Source organism: Capricornis sumatraensis, chromosome 17 (genome assembly GCF_032405125.1).
Source record: "Capricornis sumatraensis isolate serow.1 chromosome 17, serow.2, whole genome shotgun sequence".
Taxonomy (NCBI): domain Eukaryota; kingdom Metazoa; phylum Chordata; class Mammalia; order Artiodactyla; family Bovidae; genus Capricornis; species Capricornis sumatraensis.
In genome coordinates, this window is record NC_091085.1 from 59,965,567 (window position 1) to 59,985,378 (window position 19,812).

General features: G+C 42.6%; 2 protein-coding genes across 4 annotated transcripts; one reads left to right on the forward strand and one right to left on the reverse strand.

Moving 5' to 3' along the window:
• Positions 1–49: 49 nt before the first annotated feature.
• On the forward strand, positions 50–17,855 carry DIABLO (diablo IAP-binding mitochondrial protein). 3 transcript variants are annotated; one of them, XM_068989985.1, is made up of 6 exons: positions 50–150; positions 1,010–1,136; positions 4,687–4,818; positions 8,002–8,112; positions 8,299–8,395; positions 17,063–17,855. In XM_068989985.1, the coding sequence occupies exons 1-6, from the start codon at positions 101–103 to the stop codon at positions 17,260–17,262; spliced, it is 717 nt and encodes a 238-aa protein (XP_068846086.1). In that variant the 5' UTR covers positions 50–100; the 3' UTR covers positions 17,263–17,855. The 3 variants fall into 3 exon arrangements, with proteins under 3 accessions (XP_068846086.1, XP_068846087.1, XP_068846088.1); XM_068989986.1 differs by having other exon boundaries at positions 101–166; positions 1,020–1,136; XM_068989987.1 differs by lacking the exon at positions 4,687–4,818 and having other exon boundaries at positions 101–166; positions 1,020–1,136.
• A 399-nt stretch (positions 17,856–18,254) lies between these two features.
• Positions 18,255–19,328, reverse strand: B3GNT4 (UDP-GlcNAc:betaGal beta-1,3-N-acetylglucosaminyltransferase 4). The gene has a single exon (XM_068989613.1). The coding sequence runs from the start codon at positions 19,326–19,328 to the stop codon at positions 18,255–18,257; it is 1,074 nt and encodes a 357-aa protein (XP_068845714.1).
• Between the last annotated feature and the right edge of the window lie 484 nt (positions 19,329–19,812).

A 19,812-nucleotide genomic window follows, 5' to 3' on the forward strand; every position in this document is an offset into this window, starting at 1 on the left:
CCATGGGACTAAGCCCTGTCAAGTGGCGGCCGCTCCCCGCCCCCTGCTACCGAAGTGCCTTCACTTCCGGCGTGTGCGCCTGGCGTCCTGCCGCCGCGGAATGGCGGCTCTACGGAGTTGGCTTTCTCGGAGCGTATCCTCGCTTTTCAGGTACCGCTGGGGTCGTGTAGGTCAGGATCGGACGGAGAGTGGGAACGCTGAGAGCCCCGTAACCAGACTGCAGCCCCAGCGTTGCGGGCTCGCGCTTCGCTTCTCGGCCGAGCGGGTCACCGCGTCCCGCCCCTCCCGGAGGTTTGAGGACGCCCTGCCCCTACTCCGGTCTGAGGCCTCCAGCCTCCCGGGACAAGCCCGGACTTCACGTCCCACTGACGCTTTTTTCGTTGTTCACCTGCCGAAAGAGCATTCCCCCACTTCGGGCTGTCTTTTGGGGGCGTCTCGGTCTGCCCGCGAAATGACTTCGGTTGGCCTTTTGAAGTCACAGGGGAGAATTAAGGGGAGAGGCCTGAGCTGGCGGTGGCTTGCCGGAGGGAGTTTTCCCTGAGGGCGGAGGAGTTCCGGAAGTGTTCGGCTTCCAAGCCGGCCTGGTTCCCCTCGCAGCGCCTGCGGGCTCCACGTAGAGTCGCAGGGACTATCAGACCCCTTGCAGCCTAGGTCGGAGGACCAGCGCTAAATCCTGCCTGCAGAAGCTTTTTCATTTGGGCCTTGGTTTTTAAAAAGCTTTGAGACCACTATTTACACGTCTACACCTGGTACCTCTTAAACTCCACCACCATCCGCCCTCATTCCCGCGCGGGGAGGGGCCAGGTAGCGATTGCCTGTTTCTGCAACTCCAGGCCTTTCTAGTCCGCCCCGCTGCTCACTGAGTCCCGTCCTGTGAAAAGGCACCCTACGTCGTCATTTGGGTTCCGGCCTGGCCCCACTTTGAGTCTCCAGCCCCTCCACGTAAATTGAAGAGGTTCTTACAGATGGGTGGTTGTGCCTTATTAAACTTATTAAACTCTGTTTCTAGGTACAAACAGTGTGTTCCAGTCGTGGCTAACTTTAAGAAGCGCTGTTTCTCGGAATTGATAAGACCATGGCACAAAACGGTGGCTGTGGGATTTGGGGTCACTCTGTGTGCAGTTCCTATTGCCCAGGTGAAGTACCATCCTGTCACTCCGTGTTTTTGGTCTTTGTGTACTGTGTCCTCTGAAGTCTCAAACAGGCGATGAAGCATCTGACAAGCTCTAATGGTTTTCACCCAGCGCTCTCCCCAACCCCAGGTGATGGTATGCTGTATCAGCATTGTTTCATAGCTGAGCAGATATATTAATATCCTCATTTTGATGGTCTCATTTGGTAGAAATTGGTTTGTCAAGTTGGTCAGATTGTATAAAGAGGGAAGAAAGAAAAGAATGTATTACAGAACAATAATCTTTTCGTTCAACAAAACCTTATGGGGCAACTTTTATGTGTCATACACAAGAGACTAAGAGTAAATCAAGATTTCTGCTTTTGTAAATCTCACATTCTGGAGAGGAGGAGGAAGAAAAAGTGGAATGAGAGAAAAACAGATGAGCTCACAGATAGCGGAAGGTCAAAATGTACTTCGATGTTTGTACTTTGTGGGCCATTGTAAGCATTGGAATTTATTATGGTGAAGCCACAGGTTTTAACATAAGATTATTATGTTCTGACATAAAATTTTTTTTAATTTATATTTAATTGTAGGATAGTTGCTTTACACTGTTGTGTTGGATTCTCCCATACAACAGTGTAAATCAGCTATAAGTATACGTATATACTTTCCTTCTTCTGCCTCCCTCCCACCCCTGACATAAGTTTTTAAAGGTTGTTGTGTGGAGCTAAAAAGACCAGTTGGGGTCCAGGCATGAGATGATCATGGGCCTGCATCAGGTGGGGAGAAGTGGGCTGACGGTCAGCAGGTGTTGCTGTTGGGTTAGATGTGACGTATACAACTTAATTTCCAGTGGTTTTAAAAGGCCTCAGCAACTGAAAGAATGGTGTTGCCAGATACTGGGATGGAGAGGAGTGGGTTTTGAGAGGAGGAAATTTTAAGAGTTTGGTTTTGGAAATGATGTCTAGGTGGAGCTGTCAACTAGACAGCTGATGGGGAAGTGATATCTTATTTTAAAACCATTGGTTATATACTTTATCGGGAAGAACTAAATAGGAAACTAACAAACATTGTGGCAGAATGTACTTAAATGTGTGTTTAATCATGACAGCAAGATTAATTCCCCTTTTCACAAGTATTTTCAGCATCTTCTGAGTCTCTCTCATGAGCCCTTTCCTTTCTGTGCCGTACTCGGCCCTCGTCTTGCAGACTGATGAATCTTTAACCTAAAAATGCTTACTTGGACACCAAGTCATTTTCAGTCATAATTAGGACAGCCTTTTCTTTTTTCCTCCAAAAGATTTTTTTATTTGTTCTTTCTAGTTCGTATATTGTTCATAAGCCCTAGTTACCTCACTCAGTTCTGGGTCAGATGGAGGGAGCCTTTGGTTGACAGGAGCCTCAACTCACTCTTCTGCAGGAATAGCATTGCCACTTCCATTCTTCAGAGCCTACAGTGGCTCTCCATTCTGTGTCACAAAACTAAAATCCAGAGAACTTCCTCACAGTTCAGCAACCAGGCTAGATTCCAGAATATCCCCTGGTTGCATCATACGTATTCTCCTCCTTATTTCATCTAACCCAGGATACCTGTCCATTCTAATCCTACCTGTCTTCAGACACAAATCCCACCCCCGTTTGTTTTTTTTTAACGTATTCATTTTGGCTTTGCTGGTCTTCCTTGCTGTGCTCAGGGTTCCTCTGGTTTCGGTGAGCAGGAACTCTCTAGTTGTGTGTAGGCTTCTCCCTGCAGTGGCTTCTCATGGAGCACAGGCTCAGTAGTTGTGACACAGGGGCTTAGTTGCCTCACGGGCATGTGGAATCTTCCCCAACCAGAGACTGAACTTGAGTCCCTTCCATTGGCCGGCTGACTCTTAACCACTGGACCACAAGGGAACTCCCCCACCTCTTTTTAAAGCCTTCCTAGTTACTTACCAGCAATGATCTCCCTTTTCTGACCACTTATGTTGTATATTTTGATATTTGGTGATAATCCATTTGACTCTGAGTCAGCAGAATACAAAGGAAACTTTGGAGTGAGGAGGTTTGGTTTGGAAAGAGTTACATAACCATTCTGAGCTTCCATTTTCTCATCTTAAAAGAAGACATAATAATACCTGGACTGTTGTGAGGGACAAGTAAATAAGCACTGTAAAATGGAAGGCATTTGATGAAGCCAAAAATAAATAGGTTTTTCTGATGGCTCAGCAGGTAAAGAATTGCCTGCAATGCAGGAGACACAGGAGAACCGGGGTTTGATCCCTGGGTTGGGAAGATCCCCTGGAAGAGGAAATGGCAGCACACTCCAGTCTTCTTGCCTAGGAAATCCCACGGACAGGAGAGTCTGGTGGGCTACAGTCCATGGGGTTGCAAAGAGTCAGACACAACTGAGCATGGTATAAATGGAGGGTATTATGAAGACTTAACTTACCAGAATAAGTCAGAATTAGCTTTTCATGAGCAGAGACAATATCATTGTTTGCTCTCTAGCTCCTCAATGCAAGGTACAGAATAAATTCTTATTTATTTGATCGAATGAAAAGTGTGATAAATGTAATTCATGATTTATTCATGTATCTTTTTTTGGCTGCACCAGGTCTTAGTTGCAGCACAAGAGATCTTTGATCTTTATGGTGGCATTTGAACTCTTAGTTGCCACATGTCGGATCTAATTCCTGGATCAGGGATCAAACGCAGCCCCCCTCCATGTGTTTGTGCTCTAAATAGCAAAAATGAGATAACAGATGATAGAGGGATTGGTTTGTTGGTTCTGATACAATAAGTCCTCTGCTGAGGGAGAAAAAGGGGAGAGTCATCACAGTTTCCAGTATTTAATCAAGGTGGTCACAGCCCCCTTAACTCATGAGCTGGTTATACTGGTTTTTGTTTTTTTTTCAAATACAACAGCTGAGATCAGAGGAAAGAGTCTTCTTGCTCCCCCCAACCAAGACTGTACAGCTCAATCGAGGGATTTGCCCTCTCCACCAGCCATTTACTTTCTTATGCTCAGCTTAACTCCTTATCAAATTTACTTTCTTATGCTCAGCTTAACTCCTTATCAACTCTGTGAAACCTTTTCTAAACTATTCTCATTTAACATAGATATGATTGCTTCCTTCTGTGCACCCCTCCAGACCTCTTCCATAGCACCCATGGTACTTGATTGTATTAATTTTCTAGTTCACTCTTAGCTCCAGCACCTCCTCCTCCATCTTTAAGATCCTCATCCAGTCTTTAAGATTCTTATCTTTATATCCCAAGCGTCTAGCACTGTGGTAATGAAGAATCATAACTTTGTGAAATTTGTGATTATAAGTACTAGTCTTTTATAAAAAGGAATACTTTGCTCTTCGGAGCAGAGAATGACAAATTTAAAAAGTAGGTAGAAAGCATACTGTAGAATCATTTTCATATGTTGTCTTTAATAGCACAAATAAAGCTTTAAAAGAAAAAGTTAACACAGAAGCAGCAGAGTATAGTTGCCATGTGGGAATTACATTTTTCCCTTGACTGTGATCTGAGCTTGAGTTTTAGGTTAAAAGTTAAATAAAAATGGTTGTGTCTTTCAGAAACCGGAGCCTCATTCTCTTAGTAACGATACATTAATGAGGAGGGCTGTGTCTTTGGTAACAGATAGCACCTCTACCTTTCTCTCTCAGACCACATATGCATTGATTGAAGCAATCACTGAATATACTAAGGTAAGTGTCTCCTCATTAAGTCTTGATCATCTAAATCCATCGTTAGCAAACTGGCTCACAGATCAAATCCAGTCTTGCCTGTGTTTGTAGTTTGACTGGAACGTGGCCAGGTTCATTTGTGTTTGTGTTGTCTGTGACAGCTTTCATGAGTTGAATAGTTGCAAACAGACCACTCTCTGGCCCTTGACCAAAAAAAGTTGCTTTGCAAATCAGTTTACCTGTACCATTTTTCTAGATTGCACATATAAGCAATATTAGGTGATTTTTTTTCTCCTTCTGACTTACTTCATTCTTTATGACACCCTCTAGATCCATCCATATCCCTGCAAATGGTACTATTTCATTCCTTTTTATGACTGAATAATATTCTGTTGTATATATGCACCACATCTTTTTAGTCTGTTTCTCTGTTGATGGACATTTAGATTGCTTCCATGTCCTGGCTGTTGTAAATAGTGCTGCAGTGAACATTGAGGTATATGCTTTCTTTTAAATTATGGTTTTCTCTGGATATATGCCTAAGAGTGGGATTGTTGGGTCATATGGTAGTTCTATTTTTAGTTTTTTAAGGAACCTCCATATTGGTCTCCATAGTGGTTGTACCAGTTTACATTCCCACCATCAGTGTAGGAGGATCCCCTTTTCTCCACACCCTCTCCAGAGTTTGTTTATAGATGTTTTTAAATGCTGGCCGTTCTGACAATGTGAGGTGATACCTCATTGTAGTTTGCATTTCTCTAATTAGTAATGTTGAGCATCTTTTCATGTGCTTTTTGGCCATCTGTATGTCTTTTGGGGAGAAATGTCTATTTAGGTCTGTTGTTCATTTTTTGATTGGTTGTTTTTTTTTATATCGAGCTGCATGAGCCATTAGTATACTTCGGAGATTAATCTCTTGTCAGTTACTTCATTTGCACATTTTCTCCATGCTGAGGGTTGTCTTTTAGTTTTGTTTATGGTTTCCTTTGCTGTGCAAAAGCTTTAATTAGACCCTATTTGTTTATTTTCATTACTCTAGGCAGTGGATCAAAAAAGATCTTGCAGTGATGTATGTCAAAGACTGTTCTGCCTATATTTTCCTCTGAGCAATTTATAATATTTGGCTTTACATTTAGGTCTTTAATCCATTTTGAGTTTATTTTTTGTGTATGGTGTTAGGGAGTGTTCTCATTCTTTTGCATGTAGCTGTCCTGTTTTCCCAGCACCAGTTATTAAAGAGACTGTCTTTGTTCCATTGTATATTCTTGTCTTCTTTGTCATAGATTAGGTGGTCATAGTTTTGTGGGTTTATCTCTGAACTTTCTAATCCTATTCCATTATCTATATTTCTGTACCATATTATTTTGATTACTCTAACTCTGTAGTACAGTCTGAGGTCAGGGAGCCTGGTTCCTCCAGCCCCATTCTTGTTTCTCAAGATTGCTTTCACTATTTGGGGTTTTTTGTGTTTCCATATAAAATGTAAAATTTTTGTTCTGATTCTGTGAAAATGCCCTTGGCAATTTGATGGGGATTGCATTGAATCTGTAGGTCGCTTTGGATAGTGTGGTCATTTCCACAATACTGATTTTTCCAATCCAGGAACATGGTGTATGTCTCTTATCTGTTTGTGTCATCTTTGATTTCTTTCGTCAGTGTCTTATATTTTCTGAGTACAGCTCTTTTGCCTTCTTAGGTTTATTGGCAGGTATTTCTTTTTGTTGCAGTGCTAAATGAGATTGTTTCCTTAAATCTTTCTGATCTTTTGTTGTTAGTGTATAGGAATGCAAGGGATTTCTGTGTATTAATTTTGTATCCTGCAACTTTACCAAATTTATGGATGAGCTCTGATAGTTTTCTGGTAGCACTTTTAGGATTTTCTATGTATAGTATCATGTCATCTACAAACAGTGACAGTTTTACTTCTTTTCCAGTTTGGATTCCTCTTCTTTTTCTTCTCTGATAGCTGTGACTAGGAGTTCCAAAACTATGTTGAGTAAATGTGATGAGAATGGACATCCTTGTCTTGTTGCTGATCTCAGAGGAAATGCTTTCAGCTTTTCATCGAGTATAATGTTAGCTGTAGGTTTGTCATATAGGGCCTTTATTACTTTTTATTTGTTCATTTTAGTTTTATTGAAGTATAGTTGATACAGTGTTAATTACTGCTATATAGCAAAGTGATTTAGTTTATGTATATATACATATATATATACACACACATGTGACATGAATTTAGTTCCCTGTGCTATATCGTAGGACTCTGTTGTTTATCCATGCTCTATATAATGGTTTGCTTCTGCTAATCCCAAGCTCCCAATCCATCCCTCACCCACCCACCCTCTCCCCATTGGCAACCACAAGTCTGTTCTCCATATCTGTGAGTCTGTTTCTTTTTGTAAATAAGTTAATTTGTATCATTTTTTTTAGACTCCACATATATGTGATATGGGTTATTTTCTTTCTGGGTTATTTCACTTAGTATGATCATCCATGTTACTGCAAATAGCATTATTCCATTCTTTTTTGTGGCTGAGTAATATCTCATTGTATATCCACATCCTCGTTATCCATTGATCTGTCAGTGGACATTTAGGTTGCTTCCATACGTTGGCTACTGTAAATAGGGCTGCTGTAGACATAGGGGTGCATATATCTTTTTAAACTAGTTTTGCTGATCCTCATTTAATGTAGGTTCCCTGCAGATGGGACAGTTACCGCAGGGAAAGGGCTGTGGTTGGCCTCACTGTCCAGGAACCCTTTTTAAAAGAAAAATCTTAAATATAGCAGCTCAGTATATAAGACGGGGAGCACCACACTGATCTGGCTCAGTTGAGGTTACCAGCAACACCAGGAGCTTCTGGGTGAGGATAGTTTGAAAGCCACTGATCTAATAGAGTATATGGATATCAGAATCATTTAAAGTAATATATATGTTTCTTTACCTTCATTTTCCAACAGCTTTATTCTCAGCCTTCTGAGTTTTCTATCTGCATTTTGTTCTCTGTCTGAATTGCTAACAAGATTTTAAAACACAGAAGTTAACAAGAGATGGTGATGTCCTAAGATAACACCTTTATTTCATACAGTGGTGAGGTTCAATGAGAACAGCCAGTTTGCAGCAGTGGGACTTCCATCACATTGAGATGTACGTCTCACCCTACTGCACCTCACTTATTTTACTGATTTCTTCTGTATTTGTAGGCTGTTTATACCTTAATTTCTCTGTACCGGCAATACACAAGTTTACTTGGGAAAATGAATTCACAGGAGGAAGATGAAGTGTGGCAGGTGATTATAGGAGCCAGAGTTGAGGTAAGCAGAGTTACTTGGATTTTTCTGTTAGTGCTCCTGCCTCATTGTGGTATCTAAATTATTAAATGAAGGTGTTTTACCAATAACTGTTCTCTCAAACTGCTATTGAACTGAAGAAGTCCATTTAAATGTGCTTAATACTAATGAAGAGTCATGTTGTCTGAAGCACTTTTGTTTAATTTATAGATGACTTCAAAACAACAAGAGTACCTGAAGCTGGAAGCCACCTGGATGACTGCAGTTAGTCTCTCAGAGATGGCAGCAGAAGCTGCCTACCAGACGGGTACGTTAAAGTTTTCACTGTAGAGGTGCCGAAAAGTGAGGGATACTGTGGCTCTTTGTGAGAAAATGTTCCCGTTTCCAGCATATTAATCAATATTGTTTTCATTTACACAAAGAAAAAACTAATGCCCCTGTAGACCAGACCAGTAGAAGCTAGATGGTATCTAGAAAATGAAAAATAATAAAACTGTCAATTGGAAATTGATTACTTCCAAATAGTTAAGGATTTTACTTTTTAGTAACCCAGATAATCTGTGAATATTATCTGTATCTCAGGCTTTGTGGTAAACATTTTATAGATACTTTTAATCCCTGCAGTTCTTTTACAGATGAAGAAACTGGCAAATAGAGGGGGTTAAATAATTCACCAAGCATGCTGTGGTACTCAGTAAGTAAGCAGCCAAACCGGGATTCAGCAAGTTAGGTCAAATCCTAAAGCCTTTGTCCCTGGTAGCCAGGGCATCATCCTCTCTACCTTAGTGCCTCCCAGTATAGAATGGTGCCCCATTCACCAGGGGTTTTTTAACCATCACTATCCATCCAGTGGGCTTGAGGTTGAATGATTTTCTAATGTATTTTGAGGGAGATCCTTATTTAACATGTTACCTGAATGGTCCCAAACTATGTCAACATAAAAATTCTTAAGAAACTGGTTTGTTAAAATGTTTTTGTTTTCTGAAATCTTAAAGATGTAAAAGATGTTTTAAGTAAATACAGAAGGAATTCTTAGTTAACTAATGCCCAAGGAATCAAGGGATTCTGCAAACAGGACTGGAATGAAGAACAAAACAACCGAAGCGTCAAATAGCATTCGTGGCACACCAAAGATGGGGGCAGGGTCTCTAGGTACAGTGAAGAGGGAACCTTGCTGAGAACATCGCCAGGCAGCCTTCAGTACTCACTAGGCCAGCTTAAGATCTAGCAGGAACAAAGAGGGAAGGTAAACTACAAGCATTATCTAAGAAAAAGACGTTTTCCCAGAACTGACTGAAAGGGCTCACAAAGGTTCTGAACGGAATTTAAGATATAAGTGTACCTCACATGGCAAAAAAATATACAGAATGTAAAATATACAAAGTCCTAAAAACTATAAGAAAAAATAGAATACTTACAAAGGAAGTATATGCATGTGTGTTAGTTTTTCAGTTGTGTCCAACTCTTTGCAACCCCATGGACTGTAACCCACCAGGCTCCTCTGTCCATGAATTCTCCAGGCAAGAATGCTGGAGTGGTAGCCATTCTTCTCCAGGGGATTTTCCCGATCCAGGGATCAAACCCATTGATCTCTTGCATTGCAGGCAGATTCTTTACCTTCTGAGCCATAAGATAAGCCCCAGAGGAAGGATATCTACAACCCTAAGATACAAGGTGACAAATCAATCATCATTCAAATATCATTAAAATATAAGAGTGAAAGACCTTTCTACAAAGACTCAAGGTTTACCAGTTGCATGTACTTTCTGGAAAAAGTGTTTAAAAAAAAAATTAGAAGCACCTGAGATACAAAAATCATGAACAAAATTTAGTACAACTTGTCAGACGCTCTGAATATTAAATTTTTAAGTAATCAGTTTGGGAAAGCAGTGAAAGCATGCTAAGCTTCGTTGTTTGCAAAGGGAAACATTGGCTTAACATTAGACATTGTTAAACACTTCAAGAAGAAGTGTTGAGGGAAGGGACAAAGAAAACTTAATAAATTCAGTTAAGGCTAAAGGTTGAAGAAATAAAGCCTGTTAATTAGAAAATGCAAAGTAAAGGAACACATTCAACAATCAGTAATCACCATAAAGAATAAATTTACTTATTAAATGATACTTTGTATTAAAAAATAATTCTAGCTAAAACTGTTTACAGAGGCACATCTAAACACATAGGAAGATTGGGTATTTTAAGAAGATAAACTGAAATATTATCAAAAAGAAAGCTGAGCAAAAAGGTGACAGAGCAGTGTTAGAAGAGGAATTCAAGACAGAAAACATTAAAAGGGACAGAAGTTTATCAAGACATCACTCTTGAAATGTGTGCCTAGTAAGGCAAAATCTGACAGATTTACAAGGAGAAATTGAGCTTTACACATATCTCAGGCTCACAGGTCAAAACATAAAAAAAGCGATTAGGTGTTGGAACAGGATGATTTTTTTTTTAACCCTAACCAAATAGATATACTGAATACAGAATGTTGCCCCCCCCCAAAAAAAAACCTCTTCAAATACAAATAGTATATAAACATGGACAAAAATTGATTTTTATGCCAAGTGACAAAGACTCAGAAAATTACTTGATCCCCTTCCTCACCAAAAATAAAAATGGAAACTTAACTTGCACAACTCAAATATAAAAAAAAAAATGAACACCTGATTTAAAAATGGACAGAAGACCTGAACAATTTTCCAAAGACATAGATGGCCAGCAGGTGCATGAAATGATACACAATGTCGCTAAGCATCAGGGAAATGCAAATCAAAACCACGGTGAAATTATCACCTCACACCTGTCAGCATGGCTGTTATCAAAAAGGATCATAAATAAGAAATGTTGGTGAGAATGTGGAAAAAGGGGAATAAAACGGTGTAGCCAACTGTGGTAAACAGTATTGTGGTTCCTCAAAAATAAACCTACACACCTATGGTCAACTAATCTATGACAAAGGAGGCAAGAATATACAGGGGAGAAAAGACAGTCTCTTCAAGAAGTGGTGCTGGGAAAAGGACATCTACAAGTAAATGAATGAAATTAGAACAATCCCTAATACCATTCTCAAAAATAACATCAAAATGGATTTAAAGACCTAAATGTAAGGCTGGATATGATAAAACTCTTAGAGGAAAACACAGAACACACTCTGATATAAATTGCAACAATGTCTTTTTTGATTCACCTCCTAGAATAATGAAAATAAAAAAAAATGGGACCTAGTTAGACATAAAAGCTTTTGCATAGCAAAGGAACTCATAAACAAGAAGAAAACCCTCAGTGTGGGAGAAGATATTTGCAAATGAAGCAACCCACAAAGGATTAATCTCCAAAATATACAAACAGCTCATAAAACGCAACAACAAAAAAACTCAATCAAAAATTGGGCAGAACAGTCAAGTAGATATTTCTCCAAAGAAGAAATACATATGGCCAATAGCACATGAAAAGATGCTCAGCTTCACTAATTAGAGAAATACAAATCAAAACTGTAATGAGATGTCACTTCACACCGGCCATCATCAAAAAATTACAAACAATAAATGCTGAAAGGGTAAAGGGAACCCTCCTACACTGTTGGTGGGAATGAAAAATTGGTACAACCACTATGGAGAATACTATGGCGGTTCCTTAAAAAACTAAAAGTAGGACTACCATATGATCCAGCAATCCCACTCTTGGGTATATATCCGGAGAAAACCATAATTCAAAAAAATACAGGCACACTAATATTGACTTCAGCACCACTTACAGTAGGTTAAGACGTGGAAGCAACCAAACTATCCGTCAACAAGTGGATGAAGAAGATGTGGTGCATACTGGGCTTCCCTGCTGGCTCAGTGGCAGAGAAGCTGCTCACCAATTCAGGACATGCAGGTTTGTGCTCTGGTCTAGGAAGATCCACATGTCAAGGAGCAACTCAGCCTGTGCTCCAGAGCTTGGGAACTGCGGCCGTGGAGCCCCCGTGCCCTAGAGCCCATGCGCCACAATAGGAGCAGCTACAGCAGTGAGGAAGGTGTGGCACAGATAGACCGTGGAATATAGCTCAGCCATAGAGAAGAATGAAGTAACGCTGCCACAACAGGATGGACCTGGAGAGTCATACTTAGCGGAGTCAGAGAAAGCAGAGTACGGTATCGCTTATACATGGAACCAACAAAAGGCAAAGTAACTTACTTACAAAACAGAAGTAGAGTCACAAATATAGAAAACGAACTTAACGGTTTCCAGAGGAAAAGGTTGAAGGTAGGAAGAAATTGGAAGCTGAGGACTGACACATAGATACTACTATATAGAGAAGAGGTAACAAATAAGGGCCTACTGTAGAGCACAGGGAACTCAGCAGTCTGTAGTGACCTATATGGGAAAAGAATCTAAAGAAGAGTAGATAGATGTACATGTATAGCTGATTGACTTCATTGTACACCTGAAACACACCATTGTAAATCAACTACTCAAAACGTGTTTTTAAAAGAATTGTAAAAATAAATAATAAAACTGAAAACTGAGAATTCTGTGGGTGCCCAGTGGTTAGGACTCCACACTTTCACTGCCAAGGGCACAGGTTCAGTCCCTGGTGAGGGAACTAAAATCCCACAATCTTTTTTTTTTTCTTTTTGCTGTGTGCAGCACAGCCAAAACAAACAAACAAACCACTGCTATATGATCCAGCAAGTCCTTTCGGTGCTGTGTGCCTGTGTGTTAAGTTGCTTCAGTCGTGTCAAACTCTGTGCAGCCCTATGGACTGTAGCCTGCCAGGCTCCTCTGTCCCTGAGGATTCTCCAGGCAAGAATACTGGCATGGGTTGCCATTTCCTCCTCTAGGGGATCTTCCCAACCCAGGGACCAAATCCATTTCTCTTACATCCCCTGCATTGGCAGGCGGATTCCTAACCCTGGGAAGCCCTAATTACTTTCTACTCCTGGGTATATATCTGAAGAAATCTAAACTATGAATTTGAAAAGATGTATGTACGCCTCTGTCCATAGCATTATTTACAATAGCCAAGATTTGGGAAGCAACCTAAGTGTCCATCAGCAGATGAATTGATAAAGATGTGGTGTGTGTGTATACTGCTCTGCCACAAAAGAGCGAAATTTTGCCATTTGCAACAGTATGGATGTACTTGCAGGGTTTAGGCTTAGTGAAATGTCAGACACTGACAGGTACTGTGTATCACTTATGTGTGGGATCTAGAAAATAAAACTAGTGAATAAAACAAAACAGACTCAGAGGTATAGAGGACAAGCTAGTGGTCACCAGTGGGGAGAGGGAGGGGGACGAAGAGGAAGTGTCTGAGCTAAACTACAAAGGTGCACAGCACGAGAAATACAGCTGTGGGTAATGCGCATAACCACGTGGCTTAGAACCTTTAACAGCTGTGAACAGTTACGTCGCACACCTAAAACTTCTATACTGCTGTAAATCAGCTATACCTCAATAAAGAAAAATGGAAATTTGAAAGTACTCAGAACTATCAGGACAAGTCTCATTAATAGCAGAGACCTAGAATGTTGTAGACAAAGTAGCTCTTAGATAGAAATGGACCCCTTATTTAAAGATGCATGTCATAAATACAAAGCACAGCAACCATAAATGACAGGTAATGTCCCCTGTACCAAGAGGTATTGAAAATAAACTTTTAGCCCATAAAAGGTATAAGAAGACTAAAAAGAAATAGTCGAAAAGGCAAAAAACCCAGTTCCTTGTAAAGAATAAGGAAAATAAGGTTTGGTAAGTGTAACTTTGAGAGTGCAGAAGTAACCTCAGAAAGAGCTATTATAGTTTATCTATTTTTGGCTGCACTGGGTCTTTGGTGCAGTCTTTGGCGCTCAAGACCTCACTGTGGTGGCTTCTCCTGTTGCAGAGCACAGGCTCTAGAGCACAGGCTCAGTGGCTGTACGTAGCACTCAGCAGCACACAGGCTTAGTCGCCCCTCAGCATGCGGAATCATCCCGACCAAGGATCAGACCTATGTCCCCTGCTTTGGCAAATGGATTCTTAACCACTGGACCACCAGGGAAGCCCAGAAAGAGCTATTAGGGAATTTTTTCTAATCACAAGAGAATATTATGCTATTTATGTAAATCCTAAGTTGGCCCAGGAAGAATCAAAGCAAGAGGAGCAGCCACGAAAGTTGAAACAATATTCATAAAAAATCTGTGCCCCCAAATTAGACTCTTAAGTCCACGCAGTTTTGTGAGAGAGTTTTATCAAATCTTCAAGAAACATAAATCCTGTGTTATAGAAAATGTACCAGAAAATGACAACAAGCCTCCCAACTATTATAACTGTCTAAAGCCACCACGGGCTTCCATGGTATAAAGAATACGCTTGCCAATGCAGGAGACATGGGTTTGATCCCTGGGTTGGGAAGATCCCCTGGAGAAGGAAATGGCAACCCACTGGTGTGAGGTGGTACCTCATTATAGTTTTGATTTACATTTCTCTAATAATTATGTGATGTTGAGCATCGATATTCTTGCCTGAGAAATCCTGTGGACAATCCATGGGGTTGCAAAGTCAGTCACAACGTAGTTACTAAACCACTACCATCAAAGCCACCATAGGCCCGAACCCAAGCTGGACTAGACCAGCACTAGAATAAAACACCTGCAGCTCAGTGTCACTTGTGGGTGGATAGAAGTAGCCACATACCTACAAAATACAATTCAATTCAACACTGGGGAAAGAACCTATCAAGAGAACATAGGCGAAACATTCTCTGACATAAATCATACCGGTGTTTTCTTAGATCAGCCTCCCAAGGCAATACAGATAAAAGTAAATAAATCGGACATAGTCCAACTTACAAGCTTTCACGCAACAAAGGAAGCAAACAAAAAAGACAGCCTACAGAATGGTAGCAGATAATTGCAAACAGTGTGAACCGACAAGACTTAACTTCCAAAATATACAAACAGCTCATACAGTGCAACAACAGCAACAAAAAGAAAACCCAATCAGAAAATGGGCAAAACATGTAAGATATTTCTCCAAAGGAATACATATGGCCAGTAGGCACATGAAAAGATGCTCAACATCACTAATTATTAGAGAAATGTAAATCAGAACTATAATGAGATACCACCTCACACCAGTCAGAATGGCCATCATTAAAAAGTCTACAAATAACAAATGCTGGAGGGGGTGTGGAGAAAAGGGAACCCTCGTATACTATTGGTAGGAATGTAAGTTGGTGTAGCTGCTATAGAAAACAATGGAGATTACTCAGAAAAGTAAGAACTACCATATGGTGGAGCAACCCCACTCCTGGGCGTGTACCCAGACAAAACTATAATTCAAAAAGATACGTGCAACCCTATATTCATAGAAACACTATTTACAATAGCCGAAACATGGAAACAACCTAAATATCCATCAGCAGATGAATGGAGAAAGAAGATGAGGGTACATGTACACAACGGAATACTACTCAGCCATAAAGAAGGAAAGAATGCCATTTGCAGCAACCTGGATGCAGCTAGAGATTATCATACTAAGAAGGAGAAACACACACACTATGTCACTTCCCTGTGGAGCGTGAAACACGACAGATGACCCATCTGTGAAACAAGCATGGACACAGAGCAGACTGGTGGTTACTGAGAGGCTGGGACTAGCAGATGTAAGCTTTTATACATAGAATGGGAAAACAGCAAAGTCCTGCTGTATTACACAGAGAACTATATTCAGTATCCTGTGATAAACCATAATGGAGAAGAATATTTGCAAAAAGAATATATGTATTACTGAATCACGTTGCTGTGCAGCAGTAATTAAGACATTGTAAATCAACTATACTTCAATAAAAATAAAATTTAAAAGATCTTACGTACATATAGTGAAAAAATATTTAATACCTATCAATATTTAATTCACTACTTAAGGTTATCTACAGTAGATTTAAGGAGAAAAGCCACCTCTGTAATATCAATGTATGTCCCAAGAAGCTTCAGTAAAATGTAGTGTCCATTTGTGATTTAAATCTAAATTAAGTACAATTAAAGTTTTCCTGACATGATAAAAGTAGCTGAACATCGTAGTGAAATATGAGAAACATTTCCATCAATGTCAGAAATAAGGGTGCCTGCTGTTCTCCACTACCTTTCAACGTTGTACTGAAGGTTCTCTTTAATGCAGTAAGCTAGAAAAGAGCTGCTGGGTGTTCTGTAGATGAATTAAATACGCACATCTATATGGGCTTCCCTGCTGGCTCAGCTGGTAAGGAATCCACCTGCAGTGCGGGAGACCCGGATTCTATCCCTGAGTTGGGAAGATCCCCTGGAGGAGGGAACGGCTACCCACTCTAGTATTCTGGCCTGGAGAATCCCGTGAGTCCATGGGGTCACAAAGAGTCAGACACAACTGAGTGACTTTCACTTTCATATGATGAAATACACTAGCAACAGGTATCAATAAAATGATATCATTCAAAAATAAAACTGCAAAACATGTTCAGTAAATACCGTTTGTGCCATTATGTCAATTTAGAGTCAATTTTTTCCTGAGTATTCCATGTGAATACAGTAAATTGGCCTTAGTGGTTCATAAATTGAACAGCAGCCCATCTAGTATTAATTAGTAGATGAAATGTTACTTTACAGTAACATTTTAAAGGATGAGAAAGATGCTCTTTAAACTTCTAAAAGATAGAGCTTTGACAATTTGTGAGTGATCTCTTCACTGTCAAGTAGAAATGTATACTTGAATGTAGTTTAAAAAATTAAAATCTTAAAACGCCTATACTAAGAGCTGTGCAGCTATAAAGATGATTGTGGGAATTGCATTTGATAATTATGACAACTGCTGGTAGCTGGAGGAAAATGCCAGGGTTTTGACAATAGAGAGGAAAACGGACCTGTATATGGAGGTAGAAGGTTCTCTACTCTGCGAGGAGGGCTCAGGTACAACCACCAAGAGCCCCCAGGCTTTCCTTATGTCCACTCAGCATAAATGGCCCATCTTCCGGCAGGCGCAGACCAGGCCTCTATAACGGCCAGGAGTCACATCCAGCTGGTGAAATCGCAGGTGCAGGAGATACGCCAGCTTTCCCAGAAGGCGGAAATCAAGTTGGCAGAAGCACAGACAGAAGAACTCCGACAGAAAACCCAGGAGGATGGGAATGAGAGGGCCGAGCCGGAGGAGCAGGAGGCCTACCTGCGTGAGGATTGACACTGCTGCCCGCTCAGCCTGCAGAAGGCAGGGCAGACGCCACCTGGCCCCGGCTTAGCACAGCTTCCTCTGGCCAGAGGCAGTGGCAGGGCCTGCCCGGGCCCATCAGGCCAGAGGTCACTGGGAGCTGTGAGTGCCTGACCCCTGTCCCCACCGTCTCAGGCTTGTACTGGACCTGGCTCTTAGCCCATGGGCACTGCACCCTATTTAACATTTCACCCCACTCAGCAGGGTTACCCTCTTACCCACCCATGGATCTTTTTACCTCCCACCCAGAGCATTTCACCAACCTGGCCAGAGAGAGGGGGCCTTCTCTGTCATGTCCACAAGTTGAGTAGCTCTTTAACCTCAGTTTTCCCATCTTATTTACATTTTCTAATATGATTCAGTATTTGCTCCCTCCATAGGGGCATGAGTTTGGGGGGGAAGGGGAAACTGTCCTGTTTATAAGATTTCTTTGTGTTGAGTGTTTCTAATGCCTTCTGTGACCTGGCCCCAGTGCCCTGTAAGGATATCTCAGGCAAAGGAGCCAAAAGTCCATTGTTCTTAAGGGACTGAATATGGAGTGTTTCCCTGGTGCTCACAACAGGACTTACTCCAACACATGCTTCTCATTTCCTTTTTTGCTTGGAGTTTCTCTATTGTATCTGAAGGAAGATCATTTTTTTTTGCATTTAAAAAAGAAAATGTTTCTGTGTGTCTTCTGGAGTCCTGTGCAGTGGCCCTCCTTTGCCCACCACTCCCCCTGCCCCCCTGCCCCCCTGACTAGGAGTGCCCTGGCACCTCATGGAGTTTTGGCAGCATCTGCCATGCTTTGCCCATTTAACACATACTGGTACAAGTCAGCCAGATTTCAGTATTTTAATCAAAGTTAGCAAGGTTTGGGAGGGGTTTACAAAAACAAAGTCACCGTTCCCTGTAGCCTGTTCCAGGGCCAGGTTGCAGGGTTCTTGATTTCTCATCATGATTGAAAAATTAAACAGTCCACTCGCTCAGCCCACCCCAGGAAGCTGGGAAAAGGGGGCAGCTGCACACTTGAGCCCCTCGTCTGTTACCAGTGCCCACATGGTCCACATCTCCAGGGGGCTGAGGCGGTGGACCAGAAGGAGCCCTCGGTACAGACAGGGGTCTAGAGGGTCCAGGGGCCGCCGGATTCCAAAAGTCTTGAAGCCAGCGTGGTGCATGGGGCTCACCCCCAGCTTTCTCAGGCACATCCCCACAAAGACGTCATCAATGGGGAAGAGTTCAGCCTCTTCCACAGTCGCCTGGAGGCGCTGCACGGTGGCTCTGGACATGACATACCCCCCACCCCCAGCATAGGGCGGGTAGTGGTGAGCCCTGTACATCAAGGGTGGGATGAAATATTTGACCTTGGTGTTCCTGTTGGGCAGGGCCTGGCGGATGACATCCCCCACGAGGAGGTCCTGGGCTGGGTCCCAGCCATCCAGGAACTCCAGCACATTGGGGACATGGACAAAGACGTCATCATCTCCTTTTAGTACGAAATGGGCCTGGGGACAGGCAGCAGCCACCCAGCGTTGCAGGTGCAGCTCTTTGAGTGTCAGGTTGAAGAAGTCCTCAGCAAAGTCCCACTGCAGGATGTCATCAAACTCGCGGCTCTCGTAGGCCAGCAGCTGGGCCGGGGGAGCAGGCCCTGCCAACCCCAGGAGGAACACCAGCTTCAGCTGCCGGCCCTTAGCCCAGCTTCCCGCCCGGCCCCACGTGCTGCGGATGGCCGCGCGCCGCTCCACATGGCCGGGCTGCGACTTGATGGCCAGGAGCAGAAAGGTGTCCTCGGCACAGCCCGAAGGCTCCAGCAGGATGGAGAAGTTGCGGCAGTGGCGGTAGGTCAAGAAGAGGCGGTGACGGGTGGGCAGGAACAGGGAGGCGTTAGCCACCGTGTGGTTGGGTAGACATGGGCTGCGCCGGAGCCCTGGGGGAGCCCAGAAGGGCTGTCGGGCCACGAGCCCCCCCGCTGGCTTGGCCTCCTTCTTCAGAAAGAACAGGCAGCTGAGCAGCAACACTGCAAGGCTGTACGGGACCAGCCACCCCACCCTGCGGAACATGGTGGTCCTGCAAGGAGAGCGCTGGTGAGCGGACGCAGTCCTGGCCCGGCCTCCACCTCCTCCATCCAAGAGCAACCCACCATCGTGCGTGCATGCGTGCGTGCTAGTTGCTCAGGCATGTCCGATTCTCTGTGACCCCATGGACTGTAGCCCACCAGGCTCCTCTGTCCATGGGATTCTCCAGGCAAAAATACTGGAGTGGGTTGCCGTTTCCTCCTCCAAGGGGTCTTGCCCACCCAGAGATCGAACCTATGTCTCTGGCATCTCTGCTTCCCTGGTGGCTCAAAGGTAAAGAATCCGCCTGCTGGTGTAGGAGATATGGGTTCGATCCCTGATCCAGGAAGATTCCGCACACCTCAGAGCAACTAAGCCTGGCACCACAAGCATTGAGCCTCCAGCAACTAGGTCCTTTTATTTTTTTCAGTGTGTCCTCTGGCTCCTTCCGCAGCCCCCTCCCGTGGAACAGACCAAGTGCACCTGCCGT